Genomic DNA, 27,570 nt, shown 5'->3' with positions numbered 1-27,570 from the left:
TCTTGAACTTGATTTAACACTTTTTAATATTCTTGGATAGAGAATTTGTTTCTTGCATTCAATTTCTGATTGTTATTCTTGTTGATGGTCTTCATCTCTTAGACATGTAAATATTTGATGTCTACCTTACCTTTTTTTTGTGAATGGTTAGGAAGAGAAGAATCATCACTATTTTTTTATGCCTCAAAATACTTAAGCGATTTACAATATAGAAGCCTGTAAGGCCATATAAACATACAGATTTGGACTGAGACTAATAACCAACAAAAGATGATAGTCATCCAGTTATTGTGCAGTCCTGGAAATATTTACATATCATCTATAGGTAAGTCCTTATGCAGCTACAAAAATATATATAACAGTTTACTTTTTAAAATTGTTTATTCCAATCAAAACTTAATTTTAAATCTAAGTTGTAGGGTTCGCCCCCCTAGACCCCTGGTACGGGTCCGGTCTGGTCTGGTCCGCCTGTGGTCCGGGCAGGGTCCGTGATTCACAGGCCTGGTTTGGACCAGGTCGAACTCAGGAGGACCCAGGTCGAATCCAGGGGTCTGATGGCCCAAAAATGGTGTTTTTTTTGCAAAATTTAATTTTTTTGAAATCCACCACTTAAAAAATTAAAATATAACCCTAAAAGTGAGTTTTAAAACGTTAACTTGGCTCATTTCACACAAGCAAGGGGAAACAAAGATGTGGGATGTAGAGCCAAAGCATACTGATTTGGATGCTTTGACTTGGATAGCGAACAAACTTATAGTACAAGTGCAAGTGTAAGTGGCATTGGCATTGGTTCATCTAATTTCAATGTCAATGAGGAGGAGGAGGAGGAGGAGGAGAATGAGGATGATGAATTAGAGAATCCATTTGATGATTAAACTTTAAATTGTTGAAAGTTGAAACAATGATACTTGAATATTTTGTCATTTTGATAGTAAACTTGATGTATATGACGTTGTTATGGTATGATCATGATGCTATGATTACAAGTTTATGTTGGTTTTGTTGTTTATAATATTATATGATACTATGTGACATGCTAATCTTAATTCATGCTTATAGGCTGCATATATATATAATTTACATGTTTATGTTCTAATGAACCCAAACGAACCCAAACTCCATTTCAAAATTTTGCCTTACCGGTGTACCAGTTCTTTGAACCCGAACCAGCAACTTAGTTTTAAATAGACCATAAAACCAGGTAAACCTCCTCTTTGAGCCAGAAACTTAACAAATGTTAGTTTCTACCATGAAGTAGTTTAAATAGGCAGCTAGCACCAGCCATTCCAAGCTAGAAGAGAAATCTGTAATAACATCAAGAATAGCTTCCTGCACACTTTCCACACCCATTGAGTGACTGGATAATGTTGTTCTTCAATGGGAGGATCATTAACTTGTTTATTGTTACTAGCTGTATCGGAACATCTGTTGATGTGGCTAAAATCGCATTGCTATGACTCTATCCGACCAACGCAGAATAGAATGATCTCGCTGAGTATCCTTTCCTCTCTTGTGTAAGGAATCCCTAATGCTGTTTTAGGTGATCAAAGGGGACAACCTCAAGGTTCCAAATGTTAGTTCTTGACTGCAAGATAACCCAAGGATCGATATGTTTTGTTGGGAGCACAAGGGACCTTACATTTACAACAAGTTGGTCTGTTGCGATTTTTCGAACTGGGAAATAAAAGCAAAGAAGAAGGGTTAAGAGGCCTAAGATTAACAAGACTGGCGTGCGAGTAGACGGATTCAACATAACCAATCCCTGCTTGGCTAGAATAACTCACAACATCGCAAGAACGGTGCAATCTTCAAGGGTACTTGGAAGATTTTCAGATTGCAGGTGCATCGCTAAGCACCCAATTCTGGCACAGCTCCTGCAATTGAACTAAGCACGATTTTAAAGGCTCAGACTAACCACACATAAGGATACACAATCAGCATATCCTCAATTGTACGAGCCTGAATCCATCAGATACCTGTACACCAAGAAGATCTATCTAAACTGCTGAAGAAAACCATGCAAACAGACTAAAACCAAGATGATAAACACTAAATCAATGTCCATTATATTGATTCTAGCTGCTATTAGAACAATTTCTGTAGCATTTCTACTCTACTACTGAAATCTAACTTTCTACAAAAACTCTAACTATCTAACTAAAATCTAACAATCTAACTGTCTAAAATTTAACCCTTTAAAAAAGAAAGGCCTCTGCCTTTTATAGATTTTACAATTTGAACGGATGGCCAAGATTGATGGCATCCAAGGGCCCTGATCTGCCTTCTAGAAGCCTGGCAACTTGTACCCATGCCTACTCAATTCTCAGTTATCCCGTCAACCACTTTCTCAAGTACCTACCACTATTTGGCATTAATTCGGTCAATCCGGTAGTTGCCAAATGGGGGAGATGCGAGAAAGAAAATTCTAAAGGTCCTCTTATCAAGCTCGGGTCATTTAGTGTTTTGCGCGGATTTCTTTATGTCCTGCAAAACGAGAAGAGAGGCTGAAATTCGGCTTTTGATCGCCTCCATCTCTCCTTCAAGGAAAGACAAGAGGGTCCTCGTCAAGGTTGGGGTGTGTGTGCGGAACGCACAACAACATCATTAGAGATATTTTCTTGATATTTCAATTCTAGTGAATCTTCATCATTCTTTCTTTCTTCTTTTCATTTACCACTTTTCTCTCTTCTTTTAGTCACCACTCAAAATGCAAAATATGTTACCGAATCATCGGAATATAACCTCGTTTCCAGGTATGAGTTGTACCTGAATTGGGTACCATTTGGAATTGCTTGAGATTCGAGTAGGGTTCAGGTTTTTTGGGTGATGATTTTAATTTTTAACTTTAGTGATGATTAATATTTTAATGCATCTTCTAAATCCTGCGATACACGAAACCCTTCTCCATAAATGACTAGAATCACCTGCAGGAGATCCTTGCGATTTACCAAGGCCGAGTATCAGGGTGTGCACCTCAGATTTTAATGCCAAATCGAGCATATCTTGCCCCAAATTTTCTTCTTGAAATTCTTATTTAATTTGGTAAAATTTATGGACTATTTCTCAATTTTTAATATTTTAATTTAGTATATGTATCATTTTTTTGATAGATAAGTACTACCAGTATGGGGGTAGCGCTCTTTATTAAAACTGGAAAAGCATATCACATTTAGGTGAAATTGTGTAGGTAGAAACAGATTCCTGCCCCAATATCATAGATCCTCTGTATCTTAGCATCAGTGAATACTTCCATATTCGTTGCAAAAGACAAATCATAGGAGCAAAGTCATCATTTCTGACGCAATTCTTGAAAATGGACCATGTTGTTGTCATTTTATCTTCCTTGCCTTTTCTGCCTATGCCAAATATTACTCCCAAGAAGCCTGTCACAGTATCCATCTCGATCTTATCAATGACATTAGACACAGTGGGCCAGTTATAGTTAACAACCAGCCTACTGCCTACCTGCCTAGCCGATTCCTTCAATCCAACAGTGTGGAGTAAAAAATTATTTGTATACCAGTCCATTGTGCACTTGAGAACTTACAGCAAAACATCTGCCGATTATCAGGAAAATTAATTGCCTAACCTCCTTGTTTCACATAGGAACAGTCTTTTGCATTGCTCTTCATGGCTTTCCTCCTCACAGTTACAGTTAGCTCCAAATATGAATACCATTCTCTGTGTCTGCAATATACTCAATTCTGACTTCTGTCCTTAATGCTGTTATGTTATACCATGCCTCATATTTATCCTTGTATCAGATCATTCTCAATCTTATCTTACCCTTCCCTAAACTACATATCTTGTCATACGGTGAGATTCCTCTGACTGCCCACTATCGCCCTTCACAGTGTCTCTGATTTTTATTGAATCCAATCTTTGCCAATTCAAGTTTTGATCTGTTTTTAAGTCCTCTACATACTGTTCTTGAGATTGCTTAGCTTTTCCCTCTTACAACGCCTCTAAAATAGTCATTCCAACCTTGATAAAGCTTGTCAAACTGATGATGCTGTTAATATTATATAATAAAATTATAGAATTAAAGTAATATAAAATTTAAGAATGATAAATGAAAAAAATTTATACCATACAACTAAGTTGCGAGTACGGATACGGGAATGGGTATGGGATACATCCATACAGGTATGCTAGTATGACAATTTTTTTTCTCTTGGGTGTGGTACATTTGGGTACGTGTGTATATATAGACACACACAACACACAAAAAAATAAAATAAAATAAAATAAAATAAATAAATAAATACTTTTGATAGCATGATACTTCATCATTGATCAATGCCAATTGCCAAAATGGTAGTGATAAAGATAAATATTAAATTCCAATTGATAGTTAAATATTTAATATTTAGCTTTATCAATTGGCATTTAATGGTGATAATTTTAGCAGTCAAGTTCTTGATTCTGGTCTTGACTCCCAGACCCCCTCATTGTAATCAAATTTCTTATATAACAAGATATCCCAATAGCTAGTGGGGTTTTGGGAGTGTAGACCCTAATGGGTTTGACGAGCAGCAATGATAAGTTGCACAAGGTGTTAGATGTGAGAAAAACCCAACGATAGAAGGGGTGCATGGGAAAATGTCCTTTTTTGTTACTTTTTGGCACTCAACACCTTTGGGTACCTTGGGCGTAGCCAGGCATGCCCCTAAGCTAACCCGTACCCAGATGTACCTAGTATGGGTGCAGGAGGCCTTAAGGGTGTGCCTGCTCATTTAGCTATACAACATCATTAAATATAAATATATTTATTTTTAATTGATAATCTATGTAATGTCACCAGTTTAGCTTGACATTAGATGATGTGTCGTTAGCTTGTTTTGCCGTGGTACCGAGGGCTAACCAGGACTTTACAGGGATCAGTGAGGGATTTGGCCTCGGTGATTTCAGTTTCAGGCCAATCGGAGGAGTTCTGACAGGGTTTCTAGATACTTACTATTTATAGTAAGTCAATTGTGGCTCAGTGGCAAGAAATATTTGATACATTTTATAATGCCAGTATTTATGGTAATCAATATTTGTCACCAGGTTTGCAAATTTAATGAGCCATTAATTAATTGGGCAATTAAATAAAAAACTCCTAAAGTTAAATTTAAATATTTAACTTTAATGTTTAATTAATGCTGGGACTAATGTTGGAAATTAAAATATTAAAAGTCCCCTTTAAATAGGAGACATAATGAGTTAATGTTATTTTATTATAACATTCTTTTGTCCCACATTCGTGGTGAATTGGAAAACGTGCCCAAGTGAAGTTATAAAAGGGAGTTTGTAGAGCATTAATGGCATCTTGGAAATTGTGCTAGCTTGGAATGTGTTTTTTTTTCTGGAGATTTTCCTGGCAATTTGAGGACGAAATCCCTCATTTTGTGTCATCTCTCACACCTGTGAAAGACCGGGCCTGAGAGATCAATAAATAAATTGGATATTGATTGATGATATGGGTATTGCCATTAGCAGTTGACAGTGAGCCAGCAATGGTTAATTGCAGGTCTTGTTCATGACTGGAAGACCAATTTTATTATCAGCATTTAGTGACTGGAAAAATACAGAGGAGTTGCAGCTGCATTATCACACTATATCAGTCCAAGGTTGTAGGAACTTACATTGAATTCACAGTTGTATTATGAGTGCAGGTTTGTGAGTAGAACTAGCTGCTACAGCCAGCCCAAATACCGTGTGGGTTTAAGCAAATCATATTTTCTCTAAGAGTTATGACTTTTAGCTGTGCTGAGCAAGAAATATAACCACGTGTTTGCTGTGTCAACTTAAGAGAGTGGTAGAGGTATTAAACAGTAGGACACCAAGAGTGTAGACGGCTGTCCTGGTTTCCAGAGCTGAGACGAATGAATGCCAAGAGCTGCGGCTGTGTTGTAGCTGCATTTCACCTGTGTTGGACGTGTGAATTGTGGGGGATTGCTGGGTGTAAGCATCAACAAATACACATTTTCCCTTGGACTTTGAAACCCTGCAATAAATCAGGTTTTTTCAATGTTGGCTCTTATTTGGTGATGTAAATGAAGCTGTGGTTTATTCATACAATTTTCTGTGTATCTGCAATCAAATAATTTATGAGCAAACTGGAAATTGTAACCATTTATGGTTTATGTTATGTTATTCATAGCTATTACAATCTGAAGCTTGAATTTATTTGTAACATTCATTATCTGAATGTGCTCCAAGTGTTTGACATAAATACTTATGAGTTGGTTTTAGTCATTGTGAATACTTTGGTGTGTTTCCTCAAGATACCTGCAAATATTTGTATCTACATTCTCTTTAATGCTATATGAAGTTCAGAAAGAGATGAGAAAACTATCTTAAACAGCAGCAGATTGAAACTTAGAGAAAAAGCGTTTGCAAGCAAACTGTTTGACAAAATTCCTCTAAATTGAAGTGGTCAAAAAATTGGTCTAGAACAGGGGGTGTTCTTACAATGGTATCAGAGCTAAGAATTTTGTCCGACTGTTGGGTAGATTGGTTTTGGTTCCGCTATTCAATTGCAGATCAGAACTTTAGTGGTTACTTTAGCAAATAAATGGAAGTTTTGTGGGAACAGCTGGAATCAATAAAGTAACATCAAAAATAATGCATGAAAAATTGGACAAATGGAACAAAGAACAGGAGGCTACCGAAGTTCTTCAGGAGGGACTTAAGTTTGTAGGTTAAAAATCCAAATTCTTACCTCGGGCTAAAGCATCTCTCCTCAACATTTTTGAGGAAGCTGAAAGTTGTCACGGAAGGTTAGTGAGTCACCTTCACAAACAATGGCTACAACTATGACTCCATTGGTGCATTCATTGGTCAAGACAAAATTGATGAGACATCAAGATGAGGAGAGAGGACTAGCAGTTGTCACTTGCATCAGTGAAGTTATGAGGATTATAGCTCTTAAAGTTCCTTATAATGATGACTTACTGAAGGAGGTCCTACAACTGATTGTGGAGAGTTTACATGGGTTGCATGATGTCAGAGCCCCTAGGGTTAAAATTTTAGAAGTTATGGCAAGGACTAGATCATTTGTCCTTATGTTGGACTTTCAATATGAGAAGTTGATTCTTCAAATGTTTCATTGCTGTAATCGTGAAACACCATTCAAACAAGGTGAAGACAAATATGTTCGACATTTTGTCCATGATCCTTGATGAAAAAGATGATGTTTGTAAGCAGTTGTGGTCTGATTTATTAGACATTTGGAGGAGAGAGCTGCATGTTTCAGCTGTTGCCTATGATCTCTCAAGAAGTTTGGTTGAATTGAAGATTGATAAGTTTAGGGAACAACTTACTACTGAAGAATTGTTCTCTTAGGGCTTACAGGTTTCACCTTCTCTTCAGGTGAGAAACAATCTAGATGTTGATAAGGAAGTTACAGAGGTGATTACAACTATTACTTTGCCTGAGAAAAGTGAAATGGATAATGACATTCATTTAGATAAGGGAGAAATTGTGGAGTCATTCACTATAGGAGGAGGAAAATCAAAACTCTTTATTGGTGATGTGTAGATATTTATTGATAAAACAAGAGTATTTATTGATAAAACAAGAGAAGAGGAAAAATTCATTAATGAATTTACTTATGTTCACAATATTGCTCCAGTAGAACTTCATGAAAAGAGCATACCGTCTTCCAGTGAGTTAGCTAAGCTGGATGCTGAGTGGTTGGAGAAAACCGAACCCCCTTGTACGGAGACTCTTAATTTAGGCATTGAGGAAATTTCTAATGGTGGAATTAGTGCTGATCTAATTCCAAAGCATAATGTGTGCATATGAGACCTTGTAGAAGAAGAATTTCCATCACAGTCAGATGCTTCTCACAGTCCGCATAGTTTGTGGAATCAGTTGAAGGTGAATGAGGATGGGATAGTGGTAGCTTTATCTCATCATGATGAAATGCATAAGTTGGTTGAAAATTACCTTTGGATGATTCAGTTAGAGAGAAGACAAAGGGGAGTTGAAGCGGAATCTTCTTTTGTTAGTTTGTAGAAGATCAAAGAAGGAATGGGAACAATGAAGACAAACTATTTGCACCTTCTTTCAGATCGTGATCACCTTTTTAACCTATTTGAGATCTATTCTGATGCCTTGAGAAGGAAGGAGGGAGAAATTGATGATCTCTGCTTATAGTTGAGCATGGCCCACATTTCCTTACACAAAGCGGAGAAAACCATTGCTGGTCCATCGGTGATCCATGAGCATGATGTAAGAACCTTAGAGATCAAACAGATCATTGAGGGGATTGATGAAATCTACAAGTATGAGATGACACAAAGATTTCAGCACTCGTCTGATTGATCTCAGTTTACAGTTTGCAGAGGAACATGTTGTCTATACTCTATAGTATTCCAACACCTTCCTTAAGGGTTTTACCTCCTATTTGTTTGATTGATGGCTGTCCTATGATGCTGATCAGAATTATATCAGGTTGCACTTTGAGGGCAGCGATTGTGTATATGGATGGGAAAGATTGGGATTGTCACTTTGGAGTGAGAGGTTGGGGAATTGATGAATTCTTACCCTCCTTGGGTGGTAGAGATATTTTTTTCTCCATCTTGGATTTGGTTTACTGGTTACATGGCGCTGTTATGATCTATACCAGCAGTTTGACAGGGGTTGGTATTTGTTTTTATGCACCTATGACGGGCATCATTCATATCTACAGAAGACCTCTTCAGGTGGATTGGATTATTGATGACTTAGACACATCGGATTTGGTTATAGGTTTGAGCATCAACGTAGAATTGGGTACGGGGTTTCACATGGGTACTGTTGAGATTATCATTGGGCAGTCTGGTCAGGAGGACATGATACCTTCTGAGTTTTGCATGTTGAACCTTAGTACTGTTCCAACCACTTTTAAGGCGATGGATGGTACTCATGATGGTAATGTTGATGCAGATGTTCTTCCTGCGTTGAGTTGTGAGTCATCTTCGATAGTTGCCAACACGAAGTGGAATTCATGTGACCACTCTGATATTCCATTGGTGCAGGCTAGAGTGTTTCACCTCGATTGCATATTGAGGTGTGCTCATTAGTTTACTTTTAGCCCGCATACGCAAGATTTGACTATGTCACTGATGGCACGGAAAGATGAATTGAGTATGAAGCTTTTGGGTCCGCCCTGGTATGACATGTTTCCGATGACAAGTGATGAGACCAAGTTTGGCAAGTCTCTCACTTTGTTTTCACCAACTAGTTGCCTACAGAAGCAGGGGTTTGATAATTGGTTTGATTGGACTGTAGAGGGTGATAGAGTAGTGCAACGTCAGTGTGGTGGATTTATTCTTTGTGATAGGGACTCAAAGTGTAGTAGCATTGTTGCTGTTAACCCCCTATTTCAGTATATATAGGAGACCATTACAGCTGTTGTAGGTGGATTGGAGGGAAATTTTGACTAGGATTTGGTTTCTTGTCGATTTGATGTTGCAATTTGTAGTCTTAGTCTTGTATACTTACTGTTTTGAGTACTCCCAAACATCTGTGCAAACAGTTGTACAAGAATCTTGGGGTATAGTACTGTTATCCCCCATTGTTAGTGCATATGTTGCAAGACAAAAAAGGGTTGAGAGTAATGAGTTCGGAATATTTGTGTACTCGAGATCCTCTCATTGGCAGACGAAGATTAGGTGTCAGTGGCATGATGTTAGTGGGCGACAGTACAGATGTTCCTTGGTGGGCACTTTGCAGAATTTTGATGGTGATTAATCTTCTTTAGAGGTTGAGAATGCAGTTTGCGTATGATGATTTATCAATCATGGTCAGAATGGCGCAATATCAACATGGTGGTTCTACATAGAGTTTGATTTAGGACCTTGCAAAACTATCGTTAGCAGCTCAATAGTTGAGAGGATTGTGACAAACTATGTTGACATGCTTTTTCAGTTTGATACCTTCATAGAGCTGTATTCCGGGGAGATGTTTCAGTTTATGCAGTTCTTGATTACTTTCTTTGGTGGAGGTTCGAGGGACGTCATTGGTACAAGTGATTAGCAGGGTAGAGTTCGGAGTAGATGTTACTACATATCGACTGGATTGATTTGGGACCTTGGGATTATACTCAGCTTCAGTGTGATTCGGTCTAGTAACCATGGGGTTACAGTGAGATTGCTCGAGGACAAGCAATTTCAAGGGGGGGGATTGTAATGTCCCCATTTTAGCTTGACATCAGATGATGTGTCGTTAGCCTATTTTGCCTTGGTCTTGAGGGCTAAGCAGGACTTTACTGGGATCAGTGAGAGATTTGGCTTGGGCGATTTCAGTTTCAGGCCAATCAGAGGAGTTTTGACAGGGTTTCCAAATACTTACTATTTATAGTAAGTCAGTTGTGGCTCAGTAGCAGGAAATATTTGATGCATTTTATAATGCCAGTACTTATGGTGATCAATATTTGTCATCAGGTTTGCAAATTTAATGAGCCATTAATTAATTGGTCCATTTAACTTTAATGTTTAATTAATGCTGGGACTAATGTTGGAAAATAAAATATTAAAAGTCCCCTTTAAATGGGAGACATAAGGAGTTAATGTTATTTTATTATAACATTCTTTTGTCCCACATTCGTGGTGAATTGGAAAATGTGCCCAAGTGACGTTATAAAAGGTCTTGGAAATTGTGCGAGCTTGGAATGTGTTTTTTTTCTGGAGCAAGTTCTCGAAATTTTCCTGGCAATTTGAGGACAAAATCCCTCATTTTGTGTCATCTATCACACCTGTGAAAGACTGGGCTTGAGAGATTAATAAATAAATTGGATATTATTGATAATATGGGCATTGCCACTAGCAGTTGACAGTGAGCCAGCAAGGGTTAATCGCAGGTCTTGTTCATGATTGGAAGACCAATTTTATTATCAGCATTTAGTGATTGGAAAAATACAGAGGAGTCCCAGTTGCATTGTCACACTATATCAGTCCAAGGTTGTAGGAACCCAGATTTCGCAGTTGTATTATGAGTGCAGGTTTGTGAGAAGAACTAGCCGCTACAGCCAGCCCAAATACTGTGTGGGTTTAAGCAAATCATACAGGCCGTAAGAGTTATGATTTTTAGCTGTGCTGAGCATGAAAATAACCACGTGTTTGCTGGGTCAACTTAAGAGTGCGGTAGAGGTATTAAACAGTAAGACACCAAGAGTGTAGATGTCTGTCCTGGTTTCCAGAGCTGCGACGAATGAATGCCAAGAGCTGCAGCTGTGTTGCAGCTGCTTTTCACCTGTGTTGGACGTGTGAATTGTGAGGGATTGCTGGGCGTAAGCATCAACAAATACGCAGTTTCCCTTGGACTTTGAAACTCTGCGTTAAATCAGGTTTTTTCAATGTTGGCTCTTATTTGGTGATGTAAATGAAGCCGTGGATTATTCATACAATTTTTTGTGTATCTGCAATTAAATAATTTATGAGCAAACTGGAAATCGTAACTATTTATGGTTTATATCATGTTAAATAGTTATTCATAGCTATTACAATCTGAAGCTTGAATTTATTTGCAATGTTCATTATCTGAATGTGCTGCAAGTGTTTGACATAAATACTTATGAGTTGGGTTTAGTCATTGTGAATACTTTGGTGTGTTTCCTCAAGACGCCTAATATTTGTATCTACATTCTCTGTAATGCTATATGAAGTTCAGACAGAGATGAGAAAACGATCTTAAACAGCAGCAGATTGAAACTTAGAGGAAAAATGTTTGCAAGCAAACTGTTTGACAAAATTCCTCTAAATTGAAGTGGTCAAAAAATTGGTCTAGAACAGGGGGTGTTCTTACAATCTATATATTTAATTAGTATTTTTATTTTTAATGTATATACTAAGTTGCTGAATCGTGGGTTTTTTTGGGTGATTCTGGGCTAAGTCACAAGGTTCGAATTCGAATTCGAATTCGACAACCATGAAATTCGGATGAAATTCGACCTCGAAAAATTCGAAAAAAAAAAAATCGGATAAAATTCGCCTTATATAATTTTGTTTATTTTTAAATATATGTATAATATATATAATATACACAAAATGGATTTCTTGACATATATAATATGCACAAAATGGATTTCGTGATAATATTTCACAAATTTTATAGCAAATGCAAGGTGTCAAGCCTAGCATCCTGCTTGCCATCAGGGAAAATTAAGTGGGTTCGTAAAGTGATATATATATATATATATATATATATATATATAATATGCACAAAATGGATATATATAATGTGCTTATACTTAAACTTCCTAAAATTATATATTATCAAGAAATATGCTAAAACTGGGTTGGTGAAGTTTAAGGAGACATCACCTGCGACCCAACAAGCATAAATTTGCCTTATATAAATTACTTTTATTTTTAAATATATAATATTTTTATTCAATATAAATAAAAATGATAAAACAATAAATAAATCTAAATTTATTTAATAATAATGATTAAATTAAAATAACATATATATAATATGAAATCTTTAATCTATTTAATATTAATAAGTAAATTAAAATAACATACATTTAATGTGAAATCTTAACTTAAATATATAATATTTTTATTTAAAATAAAAGTGCTAATATAATCAATAAATCTAAATCTATTTAATAATAATAAGAAAATTAAAATGACATAAATTTAATATGAAAATTTAATCTATTTTATATTAATAATTATAATGACATACATTTAATATGAAATATTAAGAACCAAAATCACAAAACTAAATTTAATATGCCTTCTTGCGTTGAAGGCATTACTAGTCGAGTCTGCGACGGACAAAGAGCTTTGATGGCGGCACCGCGTGGGAAACAGCGGCGACGGGGCAGGGGTTCACACCCACAAAGCACGAAAAAATAGCTTCAATGGCGGGCTCGAACATATACCTTCAGTCACGCGACAAACAAAAAGAGCCAAAAACCCTCAAAACGGACAGACGTGGCTGAGCGGGGAGTATTCGGCGAACTTCAAACCTCTGAGAATTCGTCAAAACCTTGACAGATATACCCTAAAAAATGCTAACGTTTCTGCCATACGAATTTTACATGAACGTTTCTGCCATACGAATTTTACATGAACGTTTCTGCAGACACCTGCGACCCAGCAGTTGCCGAATTTATGGATGAATTTGAACGATTTTTTTATAAAAGTTTGAAATTTGATTAAATTTGAACCTCACCCATGAAAATCACCGTATTCTGTGACTCAGATTCTGGGTATTAAATGTACTGGAATCGGATTTTGAAATGAATCTCCTGTGGGTACATCCAGGGTTCATGTGTTTAGATGCTGAAATGTTTCTGAAATGTTTAGTGATTCTAGTTTGATCTTTTTGATATTGAAAACTGAATTTAAATTAGTATGTTATGTTTCAAAATTCAAAATTTGTGATGGTTTTGTTCAGCATATGTATTGGTATATGACATTCTAAACGTAATTCCATTTTTTAGCTACATATGTATACATATATACAATAAACGTACCAAAAACATACCCAACTCCCAGAACACTTTCTGCCGTACCAGTGTTTCGTATCCATGTACCCGTGCCTGTTCCCATACCCGATTTGGCAACTTAGCATATATATTTAATTTATAATATATATTTATGATTTTTGTATGGAAATACCCAAATGTATCCAAGCCCTTAAAAACTATTTCCATACTGACATACTGTACCTACGATTCCTATTCTGATTCCAATTCCAGTATGGCAAGTTAGATCAACTTTTGTGTATAATGATGGCACCGTGATCAAGGAGTCTCTAAAATTCCTCTTTGGAAATGTTCATCACCATTGTCACCTTCAAAACAACACTTCGAAGGTGAACTCACTGCAAGAGTCTGTAAGGTACTTAATGTCACCCTTTTAGTTCTAGCTCTCTGTGTGGTTCATAAAATCTCAGGGAATCAAATAAGTCACAGTTACTTAGCTCCTTAGTGAAACCTTTAATATAACCAAATAAAATTTCATACTCTGTAATCGTTTATTTGTTATTTCACCTAGATTTATCCCGTAATAAAAGATTCCATATATTCTTGGCATACATGCAATTAAAAAAACAAGTGTAAAATAGATTCATCAATTTTACTTGATGACACATATATGACTCAATGCCAGAGTCTTTCAAAACAGTACCTACATCAAGCCAATCTAATATTAATAACAGAAGCCGCCAAAATGGGCTATTTTTGGTTCAAGACAGGGAGACCAGTTATGCTAGAAAATTGAATTCCGTTCCCTATTAGATAGGTTCAGATATTAGGCATTGTTTAGGGATTCCATCATTCTTGGGCATCAGAAAGCATTGAAGTGATCTTGCTTATATGCACTTTATTGAGAGGGATTGCATCATTCCACTAATATCTCAGTATAAAAAAGCAAATTGTTTTACCTTTTAAAATCCTTGATTGTTCTAAACACCAGAGAGAAGGTCCTTTCTCAGAATCTAAAATGGAGTATTTCATTTTAAGCTTATTCAGGAGATCAATTCTTCATTGGCATTATATATCTTCAAACTTTTTAATTCCTTTAGTTGCCCACAGTCTAGCAGAATAACCTTTAGTTAAAGCAAGAGGCTTGTTATTCCATGCAAGATTCTTCTAGATGGATTAAAATTGAAAATATTACAATCTTTCCATGAAAATACCTTTGCATCTTTATTCATTTTTTGGGGGATAATGTTCATATACAGCTTTCTTGCTTAATTCTTATTTATTTTGTTACAATCAGATGTGAACAAACCCTTATTAAATTGTATAATATTTTTCATTTCAATATAGTTATCAAGTAGGATGTTAACATTCAGTAGGGCACATCAACTCCTTAGAATGCTTAGCTTTTAGAAGGATGAAGAAATTTTTTTGTACCTTTGTGAAGAGCACACGGTTATACTGAGAGAGGAGTGGGGGGGTGAATCAGTATAACATTGAATTTTGCCAATTTAAGCTTTTTCAACTTCAATCACTAGTATATAACTTATCTCATTAACATATTTATTGCATACCAACATTCATATGTGATCTAACTAATGTGAACACAAGTAGAACACAAGATATATATGTGGAAACCCTTACGGGAGAAAACCATGGCAATAAATGCTTTTACACAATTCTTCTTTTACAATGTTTGTAGGCACCAACCCACTAGACGCACGAACTCCCAAATCTGAATTTTGTGAGCACCAACCCACTTAACATAAATCTGTTTTTCCACCTTGACAACGCTGCTATGACAACAGATGATGGATAACTTTTTATTCCTTGTTCTTCTCTTTATTCTTCTCCTATAAGGCTGCATATACTTTCCTTCAATTTGCAGCTGCATGCTTTTCTATATCAGCATTTAGATCTCCTCTTTTATATCAGCATTTAGTCTTCTTGCAATTCTACCATGAACCCTTTTGACCCATCTGTAACAAATCCTTCTTACAAATCTACCTTTAACCTTTCTTTCATTATCTTTCTCTTATCTTCTTATTAACAGATCTGCATTGGTAAATCTGAGAAACCCTTATTCCCCCACATTCTTTTTATCTCACACTCCAAACAATTTTCTTGCACACCTTCTCCACAAATAAAATGAACATTATATATATTTTTTATTGCACCCAAAAAATATGCCTTTTACCAAACAACATAACTTTTGATAACTAATCGTATCCTTAAAACAAATCATTTATCCTTCATTAGCAGATCACACCTTTTGGACTTTCTAATCTTTTATTCATAATCACGATCACCATTGTCTAATGTTTATTAATTCTTAACAAATCACTCTCATGTATCGCTATTACTTTGTTTAGTTTCTTTTATTTACAATTGCTATCGCTGCCACTTCTCTCTTAGTCGACCAAGCTTATATTCTTAAGTCGCTGTTATCAACATAATATCCTTTGCTCCATTATAGTTATGACAGAAAACTGTTCCCTAATAAAGTCGATCACATTATGTCTTTAGATTATAATGTACGTTTCTTCCAATATAAAGTGGCTGCATTAATATTAGATCTGCCATGTGTTTATTAGATCGAGCTTTATAACTCCACCCTTCTTGGTCAATCTCTTCTTTTGATTTTTGTAATTGCCAACTCTTAATGGTATTACCATTCATTAATTAAACACTGCATATTACTTGTAGTATAATTGTTGCTTTTGTCTTTATACAGATCGGTTTCTTTCAAGGAATCACACCCTTCCATTTCTGATTTGACTTTTGATTAACATGAACTAATCAGAATCTTTACATCCTTTGACTTAGTCTTTATTGCTGTTCATGAAGTCGCATGAGTAGAATTCCACGATAGTCTCCTAATTCATTGTAGACCCAAATATCGATGGTAATGCCATGCTACTTCTTAAGCTTGCCAAGAACCCCAAAATGCTTGTATGATCTTTTGTTCATTTCAGCAGCTTCTTCAACATATTCGATAATATGCTTCTCACTTTTCTAAGCTTGTAGATAAGGTGACTGGTGGTAGTCGACTTCATAGAGTCGATATGCCCAAAGACAACGATGTTGATGTGGATCTTCCCTTTTACTATGACTTTGTCTGAATCATTGTTTGAATTCTTTACAACACTCCCTCTATTTTAATTTAAACAAATCACCACTTATCTGTATCACTGCTTCTAAATTTTTGTGCGTTTATTGAACAAAGAACAACCTCATTGCATTTATGTATGTCATCTCTTTATATTATTTGTTGTTGCTAAGACTTCAATCAGTGCTTATAGTCTGCCTTAATATCTTGATTTTTCAGACAAAAATTTTTACTAACAAACAGTAATTACTTGCCGGCTAGGCAGCAAACTTCCACGATCTTCTTTAAATTTTCTTTTGTACTCATCAAGCCACTCAGTTAGACTTTTTCTTCCGTTTGCTTAAACTGTTTTATATCATCCATTTTCCTTTCAACTCAGCTTCGTACCCTGGTGATCATTCCTATCTTGTGTGCCACAAATAGCAGTATGGTCTCACGTATTTGAGCCCAAGTCTTCATTATATAATCACTGCTCATAGCACAACGTTGATCAACCTTAACTTCATGCACTGCCTTTACAAATACAGTCACTGCCTTTATAATCACTGAATTTCCAGTTTCAAATGAATAGTCCGATTCTTCCTGTCTGACTCTTCTCACTTTTACTTCTGTTCAACAGCTATTCTCATGGCTGATTAAATAACTAACTGCTGCATTGTCTTGTTCTTCTAAGAGCCTTACTCCAATCGTTGATGCATGTATAGTGATTGCTATATTTTAAACATCTTATTATGATTGCCACTTGTCACTTATGATACAGTGATTGAATACCAAGTTTATTACATGCTTTGCATCTGATTTAATGATCTTACCAAGATCTTCAATCTGCAAATAGTCACACCTGTAGGTAACCTTCAAAGACTTTCATCACATCAATGTACAAGTCCTGAATAATGCATTCATGTTTCTTTTACTTTTTGTATCATCATATCTTAAACAGTCATTTGACATCAATGAGAACTTCCAAATGTCTGTGTATACCCTTGACATCAATGACAACATTTCCAACATTTTGACGGCACCATTAATACAGTTGGCATTAGCTATTAATTTGGCCTCTTGGGATAAGCAGTTTTGGTGACCTCCCCAATTATGCTTAACAACAATCAATTTCTCCAGCAGGTTTGTATTGGTTGGATCCCTTTGGAGCAGTTGTTCAGTTTTAATCATACTTAATAAAATATTTCATTATTCCTTCTATCCATGGCTTTCTTTTCACCAACTGTTTCAAAAGATTAACATTTATTTTATAGAGGCCCTCCTTAATAATTTTCTTGCTTGGCAATTATTGGTTTTTGCTGAATTATCAATGGGTAATGATCAAACAAGATAAAGGGAATTACCTGTACCCTATTGTTATTAAATTATTAGTTAAACTACAATCCAGAAAGAAGAACATATGCGATCAGAACCAGTCTAACCTTGAATATAATTTTTTATTTCATGTCTGGTTATTGCACCAAGTGTACTAAATACTGTTGTTCTCTTCTGTCTTTTTGTACATGGTATCAGCATAATGTGTATCCTTTGAGTTTGGACCAAAAAACCAGTTCATTTCCTTTTCAGCCTATCTTATTGCTCCCTAATCTGTCTTCTGTATGTGCATATGAAAATCACTCCCTATTTATCGATGGGGTTTTGGAAAGGTCATCATCCAACCAATTTCACAGATGACATCTCTCCCTATAATTGTTGAGAGGCATATATAGAACACAGCCCAAACACACACTTCAAGTTCAAGTCTTCAGTTATCATCCAAGTCACTCTGTTGTATGGAGAGTTTCCAGTCCCTTTTATCAAAATGGCTGTTTCTTTCTTAACCTTTGCATGATTAGTGAAGAAGCATTCTGTTTTTTTCCAAACATGCTTGAGATTGCAATCTGCATTGAAACCAACTACTTTCACTTATTGTAGAAACAAAAAATGGAAACCTAAAATTACTTCTAGAATTACAAAAGGTCCTTGTGATTTGTTTTCTAGGTCCTTATGATTTGCTTTCTATTAGGGGCCTCCATTCCTCTTAAATCCCAACGTGCACTGTTGAAATTCATTTAGTATTGGGAGATGGAGATGTTTTGGGTTACTAACAACATGTTCTAATTTCTGTTTGTTTTCTATTTTTCTCTTCTTCAACCAACTGACCAAGTGAGTTGATTTCTTTTTCTTAGCAGCTTCATAGAATAAAGGTTTTAAAGAATTACATCCATCTTTCTTATAAGGTATATCTATTGAGGCTTTCTGCCTTTTAGATTAAAGACTGTATGCATTGCTCAACTTGCTTTGCTGGTTCTACTTCTACCTTATTGTGCATTATACGTAGGGCTTGGGATACCTAAGACAACTCATTTTCACGAATACCAACTGCATTTCCTTGTTTAAGCTTTAACTGTCATGCCCCCGATCTTTCCTCAAAGTGAAATCATGTTACATTGTAAGACCTCACGATTTTATCTACAAACCACTATCAAAGCAACAATGCTGGAAATGGACTTTGCTAGTTGATGGATTAATTCACCCTAATCGGTTTCAAGTGTCAAATGGATAATAAGGCTATACGCAGTTGATAATGAAATCGGATCAATTATATCTGTTAGTAATATTTGTTGAGGCTGGGATTACCATTCAATTACAAGAGAAGAGAACCTTTAAATGTTATCAGTTGCATTAAGGAATGATTAACATAACTAAACTCTCACAATGGTAAAGAGCCACAAATCAAGCAACATATCCCGTGAGACAAGGCACTTAATGATGAAGAGGCATGTTCTTTCAATGGAGCCAAGGGATATAAAGGGACTCCCATTCCAAGGAGAGGAGCAGGGAAGAGATCATAAGTGTGTATATACATCAGCTGTGTTCAACAAGGAAACAAGTGATATATTCTGACAAGCATTGTGTGGCAGCCATTTGGGTATGCTGTAACTTACTCTTGAATTAATACTGATTTACAGAATGTTATATCTGATTTCTATTAAGAATTAAGGGCCAATATAGGGTCTGATACATATGCTGTAGCAGTTATATTAGTTAGCAGTAGAAGAGTCAGATTTATTTACTGGTTATGTTGTATTCAACTATATATGTATGTATATTCATAATGCATAAGGTATTAATATATTCATAGCCTAATTCTTAAGCATTCTCTATTGCCCCTCATGGGATAGGCTGGATTTGTTGAGGGAAAGGTGGAGTAATTCATCCCAAAATAAGTGAGCCTTAAGAGGTGGTATGAGCAAGTGTTCCTGAAACCCTTGGGCCTATTTGTGGAGGCGGTTTCCTAGTGCCCTAACAAGTAATTCCCCATCCTTAGTTAGGGTTGATGATTAGGAAGAAGTAAGGATTGAGGCTTAAATATAGTAACTATCGATTGTATTATGAATACTAATGGTTCTCTAGCTTAATGAACTGATTTAAGGCTTAGTAATAAATAATGATGCGTGTTAATTATTGGGAAATTGGCAGCCTCCTAGTAGGGGACATAACAATATTACTTTTATTTCTCTAAATAATTTCTTTATTTTTATTCACTTTTGAGCATTTGTTTGTATGCGACAGTTTTGTAAGAATGATATTGTATTCAACAAATGCTGATGCATCATTGCTTTTACATGAGCTTATAGAGAGAAAATAAGCATTCAGATCCCCTAATTGACAAATTTCACATTGTATAATTCTATTGTCAAATTGAAAATATGATATTTATGTTAGAATAATAATTCCTTACTGTTAATGGTCAACTTAGGTTGTTAGATTTCATTAATGTCTACAGTTGTAGGTAGTAGGTGACATTAAATACCTACAGTATTTTTTTGTAACTTTTATATATTGTAACTTCCTCAGTTAATGGAAGTGATTTTTACCAGTTCATTATCTGAACAATTTAGGAATAGGCTTTTCTGGGTTATCGGTCATGAAGATACTAGCATTAAGATGGAGGAGAGTGGATCTTGTCACTCAACTTGTAAGATCTTCCCAAGAAATTTGAGGGTGTGGGAATTAGGGTCCACAATTGTGGAGGAATATTTCTCACGTCTACCCAAATTGGGGCATAGCAAAGCAGAACATCACTTAAAACTAACTCAGAATTTTAGGTTGCCATTCTAAAAATTGATCTACTCATATTCTAGAATGATTTTCTCAAAATCCTTCTTTGCATGTTAAGCTTTTTGAAGAACACAATTAAAATCCTTGGTTGCACCTTTCTATAGAATGAGACAGATACCCATTTTCTTCCACCATATAGAAACAATCCAATCATCAGAAAATCTACTAGGCAGAAGAGTTTTGTCTGGATACGGAAAAAGAAAAATAGCAAAACTTTTTAACCTTCTTCTTCCCTTTTCACTACATCAACCATATGAGACTTAGGCTTGATGACCAGTATTTTGGGCTTTAAGTAGCTTTCCCTTGTTCTTCTCCCTTGCTACTGGGCTCCTAACCCTTGAAGATATTGTTAATGCTTCCATTGCAATATCTAGCTTTAAAACAATCAGTTACAGGCACAATAATTGCATCGTCTACTCTAAGAGTCTTTCAAAGTGATGTCTCTCATTGAACAACATCATTCCCTTTCTTGAACTCTTCCTTTCTGTTATTTTGTTCAATTGATTTCATCTGAAATTTCCATTAATTCTTTTCAATGCATCTTTGTACACCCAAAAAGGAGGCAGAGCAAAATAATTAGCATGAGTGAAAGGGTAGGGGAGATAGCAGATGGAAGGCGAGCACTTCATAGAGGATTAATTATGCATCATTTCAGATTTACCACCTCATGGGTCACGCACACCACAAACACTCTACACCATACCACTCTCCCTCACCAACTCACTTTTAGTTACACCTTCCTTGTTAGTAGAGATCAAAGCTACATAGTCAAATCAACCAAAAAGTATGAAGGGATACACAAAAACTAGAGTTCAAATCAAATAACTAGGAATGCAAATATTACAAGGCATACAAATGAGAACAACCATGACAAAGAATCCTAATTAGTTTTGATTTATAGGAGATAGTGAGGCTCCAAAAGCTCTATTAGAGGATGACTATTCATCATCCTCCCACAGCTCTAAAGCACCACATCCTTACAAGAAGAATTGTTTTGAACGCTAAAAGTGGTTTAAACACCAAAATTAATCTGAATAGCAATTTTCATCATCTGTAGGTTTGCGAGCTTCATTACAAGGCTTATGTATTACCATGATGCCGACTAGGATCCTTATCTTAGTCATCCATTGATGATTCTTGATTCTAGAAGAGTTTGTGTTACAAGTTTTTACTTTACTAGTGGCTTGTGTCATGTTCAATGTAGATTCAATATGATTTTTGTTCATTCAACCTGGTTGTTATGTTGGAAGAAGTCATACTTTCAAGTTTCAACCATTATTTGTTGTTGTTCTTCAACCATTAACAAATTTGGATCATGTTTTTTGAATATCTTGGTGCAAATAAGCTAAATTATGTGATGTTTCATCAAAATACAACTATTTAGTTTTTGAGTCAATCTCATTGATCCACATCTCTTGAGTAGTGGATCACCGGAACTCATCTCACATGAGCATGAGTAGTACACTTAGCACTCGTGGCATTCAGGTGTTGCTCGTAGGGGTGAAGCAATGTGATTTTTTGCTATGTCCCCCCTCCCAATACTACCTCAAATCAAGCTTACTTAAACATGGAATTTCCACCCAGATCAAGCTCACTTTGGTTGCTACTCCATTTTCAAAACCTTAAGCGAGTGTTGTGCTGTATGAACCATTCACTATAGAACTTCTTGTTTTTTAATATCTTGGTGGAAATAAGCTAAATTATTATTAATGTAGTTTTTGAGTCAATCTCTTTGATCCATATCTCTTGAGTAGTGGCTCACAAAAACTCATCTCGCATGAGCATGAGTTGTACACTTAGCACTGCTCATAGGGGCGAAGCTTTGGGATTTTTCGGGAGGTCATCACTCCCAATACTACCCCAATTCAAGCTTTCTTAACCATGAAATTTCCACCCAGTTGAAGCTCACTTCGTTGCCACCCATTTTCAATACCTTAAGCAAGTGTTGTGCCGTATGAACCAGTCATTATAGAGATTCTTAGCTCATTGACTCAAAAACTATATAGATGAATCCAAATAAAGGATCACATAATATGATACATTGTGGAAAACATCACCTTCTTGATTAATAAACTAACTATCCATAACCAAATCAATTTTTATGTTTATAAAGGTACTTTTTTCAGAATATACTTCCTATTCACAAGTTTGTCCAACAATTTGAGTTTGATTGAAGGAAGCTGAATCCCAACCAGCGAATCCAATAAAATAGTGTAATTTACATAATATTTGTTTGAGAGACTGTTCTAAAACGAACACTACATGCATCTGGTATTTAAAGTTAAAGCTTAAAATGAAGGCAACAAAATTTTAGCATATATTATATCTTGTCTGATGTCACTTTGTGCAGAGCAATGATAAAATTGATGTTGCGATTGTTAAGCAAAATGGTTTAGTTTCCCCATGCCTAAGAAAATATTCATTCAAATATGCAGTGAGTAGGTGGAATTGGGTTATAATTTAGACCAAACAAACACGTCTTAAAGTGAATTTTGCTCAGCATGAGGGAACATTCAATGCTAATGTTGATTTGGTTTTGGAGGGAATACCATATGTAGTGAAATTGTTGGAAAAATCAAGTTGATAATAACATTCTTATTTACCTTTTTTGTATAGGAAGATTAGAGATGATGCATGGTTTTGCAGATGTAGGTTTCTTCATAAAATAATGTACATTTTTGTTTTATTCACTCCACTACATGGGATGTTAGATTTTGTTCAAAGATTTTGGCATGTTTTGCAAAATATCTATATTGCTTGTTTATGTTAAAAGCTGATGGCCATATTTAATGAACATCAATTATTCTTGTATTTCAATAGAGTGCCGCAGAGGAAAAAGATAAGAAAATCAAGGAATTAGAAGAAAATCTTGCTGCAGTGAATTTTACAACACAAAGTAGAATGGGAAAGCTGCTGATGGCTAAATGTAGGACTCTACAGGAAGAAAATGATGAGATTGGAATGATGGCTTCTGAGGGAAAGGTTTGTAGATAGACGACATATTAAATCCCCAATCTTATTATTGTGGTTGGTAATTTTAAAGTCTGATAAAAATTTCTTACTTTTTATTGTATTAATTATAAGTTATTGCCATTCTGATAGTCTTTTTCAAATTCTGCCACAGCAGAGCATCCAATAATGCTGAGTAGTGTAATGATGCATTCTTTTTGTAACAAGTATTTCAAGAGCTCCTAATTTTGTCTCACACACCTTTACGTTTTTAACACATTAACTGATAGGTGCATAAAGTGAATGTGATTTCACTTGAGATATTGAAAAACCTTTGACATGTTATTTTGATTTTCTTTGTTGTACTCACAGTGTAACCTTTTGTCAGTGCAATGGAATTACATATTCCTATGGGCATCATTTCCCTTTGTTTGCCTGAGATCTTGATCTTATCCAGTTAAAATAGATGAGTTGGGTATTAATTGTAGCGGACGATATTATTTTATTTGTTTTGCCATCTCCAGTTGAGCTGGTTATCTTCCATATAACTTTTTGTTGCCATTTTCTTATGAGCTCTGTAATTGATAGAGTAATGAAGAAATTTTCTCTACTTTTGCCATTAGGTCACTCTTGGCATCTTTTTAATAGGGTTATATTTATTGGGCCCTCTTATTTGGTCAATGTGGCCTAACTTCTGCCATATAGATGGTAGGATTCATCATCCTCACTATCTCTAATGCCTTTGATCTCATGGGTTGAGGTTTCCTCTTGGCCAATTGAGGGTGTGCTCCCACCAGCTATGAGTTGAGATTGATCGTCATATTTTCTGCTAGGGCTGGATCTGTTGTTTTTGTTCTTTCTAGAAGCTAGAGACTAAGGAACGCACAATTTTTAGATGCTCCATAGATTATGAGATGGAGATAACACTACCTCTATGGCGAGTAGGGCAAAACTCTATCTAATTTTTTTTTAAATCTGTAGACAAGTGTTGCCTATGTGATGTCCCCTTTTTTTGATACATTCCCAAATTCATGGAAACTCCAACTTTCTCGGAAATAAATTTTTACTGTGGCAACAATATCTTGGAGCCAAGACGTGCACAATGACACTTTCTGTTTGCAAATCCAACATTTGGGAGAGCTCTGAACTTCTTGGAGAAGACCATCATCCTTGGATAGCACCAACTTTCCATGGATGAAAGTCCTATGCACTTAAGAAGTTGGTGGAATTATCAGGACAATTTAATTGGCTTATTTTATTATTTTCAGTAAGATCATGGGATGATTTAAAAGGAAAAACTAGTGAAATAATTAAATATTAAAATTTTTGAACAAATAAAAATAAATGACAATTTATATTTAACAATTTTAAAAGGTATTTTATGTGTGTAGATAAACTAGGCTTAAGGTGCTAAGAAGTGGTCATAAGGGACACTTCATGTTATTTTATAATGGCATAAACTAAAGCAATGAAAAAGAAAAAGTGCTTTTTCAAAAAAGCTCTATTACCAAGTTCCTCTAAACACTCCCATTACTCATGAGGGTACACTTTGTGTTTAGGTCTCGGGTTGGTTCCCCATTAGGTTTGCCTAGGGTACCTCTCGGGCACCTTGGGTTCTTGAGGTAACAAGGAGGGACTGAGGCGAATTTGGACTAAACCTAAGGGGACCTAAGGACTGCCTAAAAAAATAGAAATAAATAGTTTTCTTAAAAACATTTTTATAAACAAAAAAATGCTTGCATACATAATTTTGTCCTTCAAGTGATAAAATTCTGAAATGGCATGCATCACGAAGGTTTCTGTTGTTTCAAAGGCCTTAATTTGCGTTTGGAGGGAATGTGCCAAGGGTGCTGCCCTTGAACCCTACAAGGGGTGTTGCTCTACTATGTCATGGCCTACTATTTTAGGGCCAGCCCATTTTTTCATATAAACATTTGTCGGTATAAGTAGCCAAGTCATTCTTATTCTAATTGTCACTTTTTTAATGTATTATGTTTAATTTTATCTCCCTGCACTATATCTAACATGAAATAACCCTTCATTTTTACAAATATTACTTCATTAAAGGTTTTCTAAGTTTGGTTGAGTTTTTCCCATTTTAAACACTTTTTCAATATTGTTTAAATCAAATTTCTTTGGGGATGCATCATCAACATTTATTGACACAACACTGTTTTGGGGATGCCTTGGAATCGTCCCATTGCTGTCTTCAATCAGATTATTTTTGGCCCTAACGCCTTGGAAACATGGTTAGAGATGTCAATGACATCCCCTTACTGTCCTAGGGACAAACAACTGTCCCCTTCCTCTACACTCAATTTAAAAAGGTCCAAAATGAATTAAAAAATATTTTATTGTTCTTTTGTGCCCCCCAACACCACTCTCAGCCCTAAATGAGAGATTTTGGTCTGCAAAACAACAGATTTTCAAGCTCATTTATGGTGTATGACAGTCACATGTTAGAGTTGACTTCGCAATATTTGGAAGTAGTTTCAGCCATTTTAGTTGGCAAAATAGTATTTTTTTCAATATAAAATCAGGCAAAACAATAACTAAGATTTCAAGCTCCATTTTGTACCTCTGAAGGTGGTGCTCAAGTTCCAAGATGTTGGTTTTCTATCACCATAAACGACATGTTTTTAGTTGTTTTCCCAATCACAAAATTGCAGGTTTACAACATATCAGCCTTTGGCCATTTTGTTCTCCCCTTGTCCCCTGCCATCTTTGACTTGGAAACTTGGCACAACATAGGTTTAAATGGAATGCTACTATGACTAGGCCTCTGGATTTCCTCATGAAACTGAAAGACAATGATTTCTTGACCCCACTTTTTGATCTTTCTATAGCAGTGGGAACTTTCATCGGCACCCTTTTTAAATTTTTCTTAACTATATCTTTTGCTTTTGCACTACGTTAAGTCAAGGCACAATGCCTTGCTTTGATGTTGTCAATACAAAAGATTTTTCTTAATTATTTCTTCTATTATTGCAGTGCAAGGGATATTTTAATTTTGTTTCCCAAACTGTCCATTGCAAATTGAAGGTAGATAATGGTCTTGTAGATAAAATGGTTTGGAAGAGTTTATAAGACCTAGATTTTTGATACCAAACTGCCTTTAAAATAAAGCTGCAAGTCAAATCTTCTTTGTTATTGTAATGTCCCTTTCTTTGACCTAGGTATTCAGTTAAGTTCCATTAGCCTGTTTTTTATTCCCTTAGGCTAACTTGAGGAATTGGAAATGGAATAATTTAATTATTTAAATTAAGTTGCCTCAAAGTAATGTTGCAAGCACTTTTATTTAATTAATTTCTATAAAGTGACTTAAAGTCAGGTTCAAAAAGCAAAAAATAATATAAAGTCACTTTATGTGGGCCTAAAGGGTTAATATTTTGATAAAAGGGGAATTTAAAATATAACTTCCAAAAAGTTCCATGGAAGGTTATTGTTGGGATTGTGTCTCAACTTTTGCAAGCCATAATATTAAATTATGTGATTGATTAATTATTTTATCTCAAGTTTACTTTCCTACGATGTCAAATCACTTTGTAGAACCTATTGAATCACATAATTATTTTATCTCAAGTTTACTTTCCTACAATGTCAAATCACTTTGTAGGACCTATTGGTGAGGTGGCATCTTGCATGGCAGTGATTTGTATGACATACACCCTATTTTTGTGGAAGGAGGTGTCCCACTTGGTGGACCCCACTACAGGCTATTTTAGTGGATTTTGACATAAGTTGTAAGAGTTCTCTCTATGATGGGCTATGATAGTTGTTATGTGAGCACTATGACAAACTATGACAACCACTATGCAAGTGTAAGAGTAATGACTAATTATTTTGTGGTAGGCGGCAGTCCTACATGTGGTAGGTGACTTGCATGTCAAGTGGAATCTCTTTCATGCGTGTAAACACCTTGCATGTTGAGGTTGCTGCAAAATTGCAAAGTAGGAAAAGATGAATACTTTGCATGCTGGGTTTGATGACAATTTGCATA

The 27,570-nt window shown here is 35.6% G+C and overlaps 1 protein-coding gene across 3 annotated transcripts in view; it reads left to right on the top strand.

Annotated features, from left to right (window-relative positions):
• LOC131050272 (FKBP12-interacting protein of 37 kDa) overlaps positions 1-27,570 on the top strand; it is a 137,817-nt gene that overhangs the window by 80,001 nt on the left and 30,246 nt on the right. For all 3 annotated transcript variants that reach the window (XM_057984459.1, XM_057984461.2, XM_057984460.2), the window contains one exon: positions 23,442-23,603. In XM_057984459.1, coding sequence (XP_057840442.1) covers positions 23,442-23,603 — 162 coding nt within the window. The remainder of the gene's footprint in view (positions 1-23,441; positions 23,604-27,570) is intronic.

Source organism: Cryptomeria japonica, unplaced genomic scaffold, assembly GCF_030272615.1.
Source record: "Cryptomeria japonica unplaced genomic scaffold, Sugi_1.0 HiC_scaffold_17, whole genome shotgun sequence".
In the NCBI taxonomy this organism is placed as follows: Eukaryota; Viridiplantae; Streptophyta; class Pinopsida; order Cupressales; family Cupressaceae; genus Cryptomeria; species Cryptomeria japonica.
Note: the sequence above shows the minus strand (reverse complement) of the source record. Positions and strands in the feature narration are given on the sequence as shown.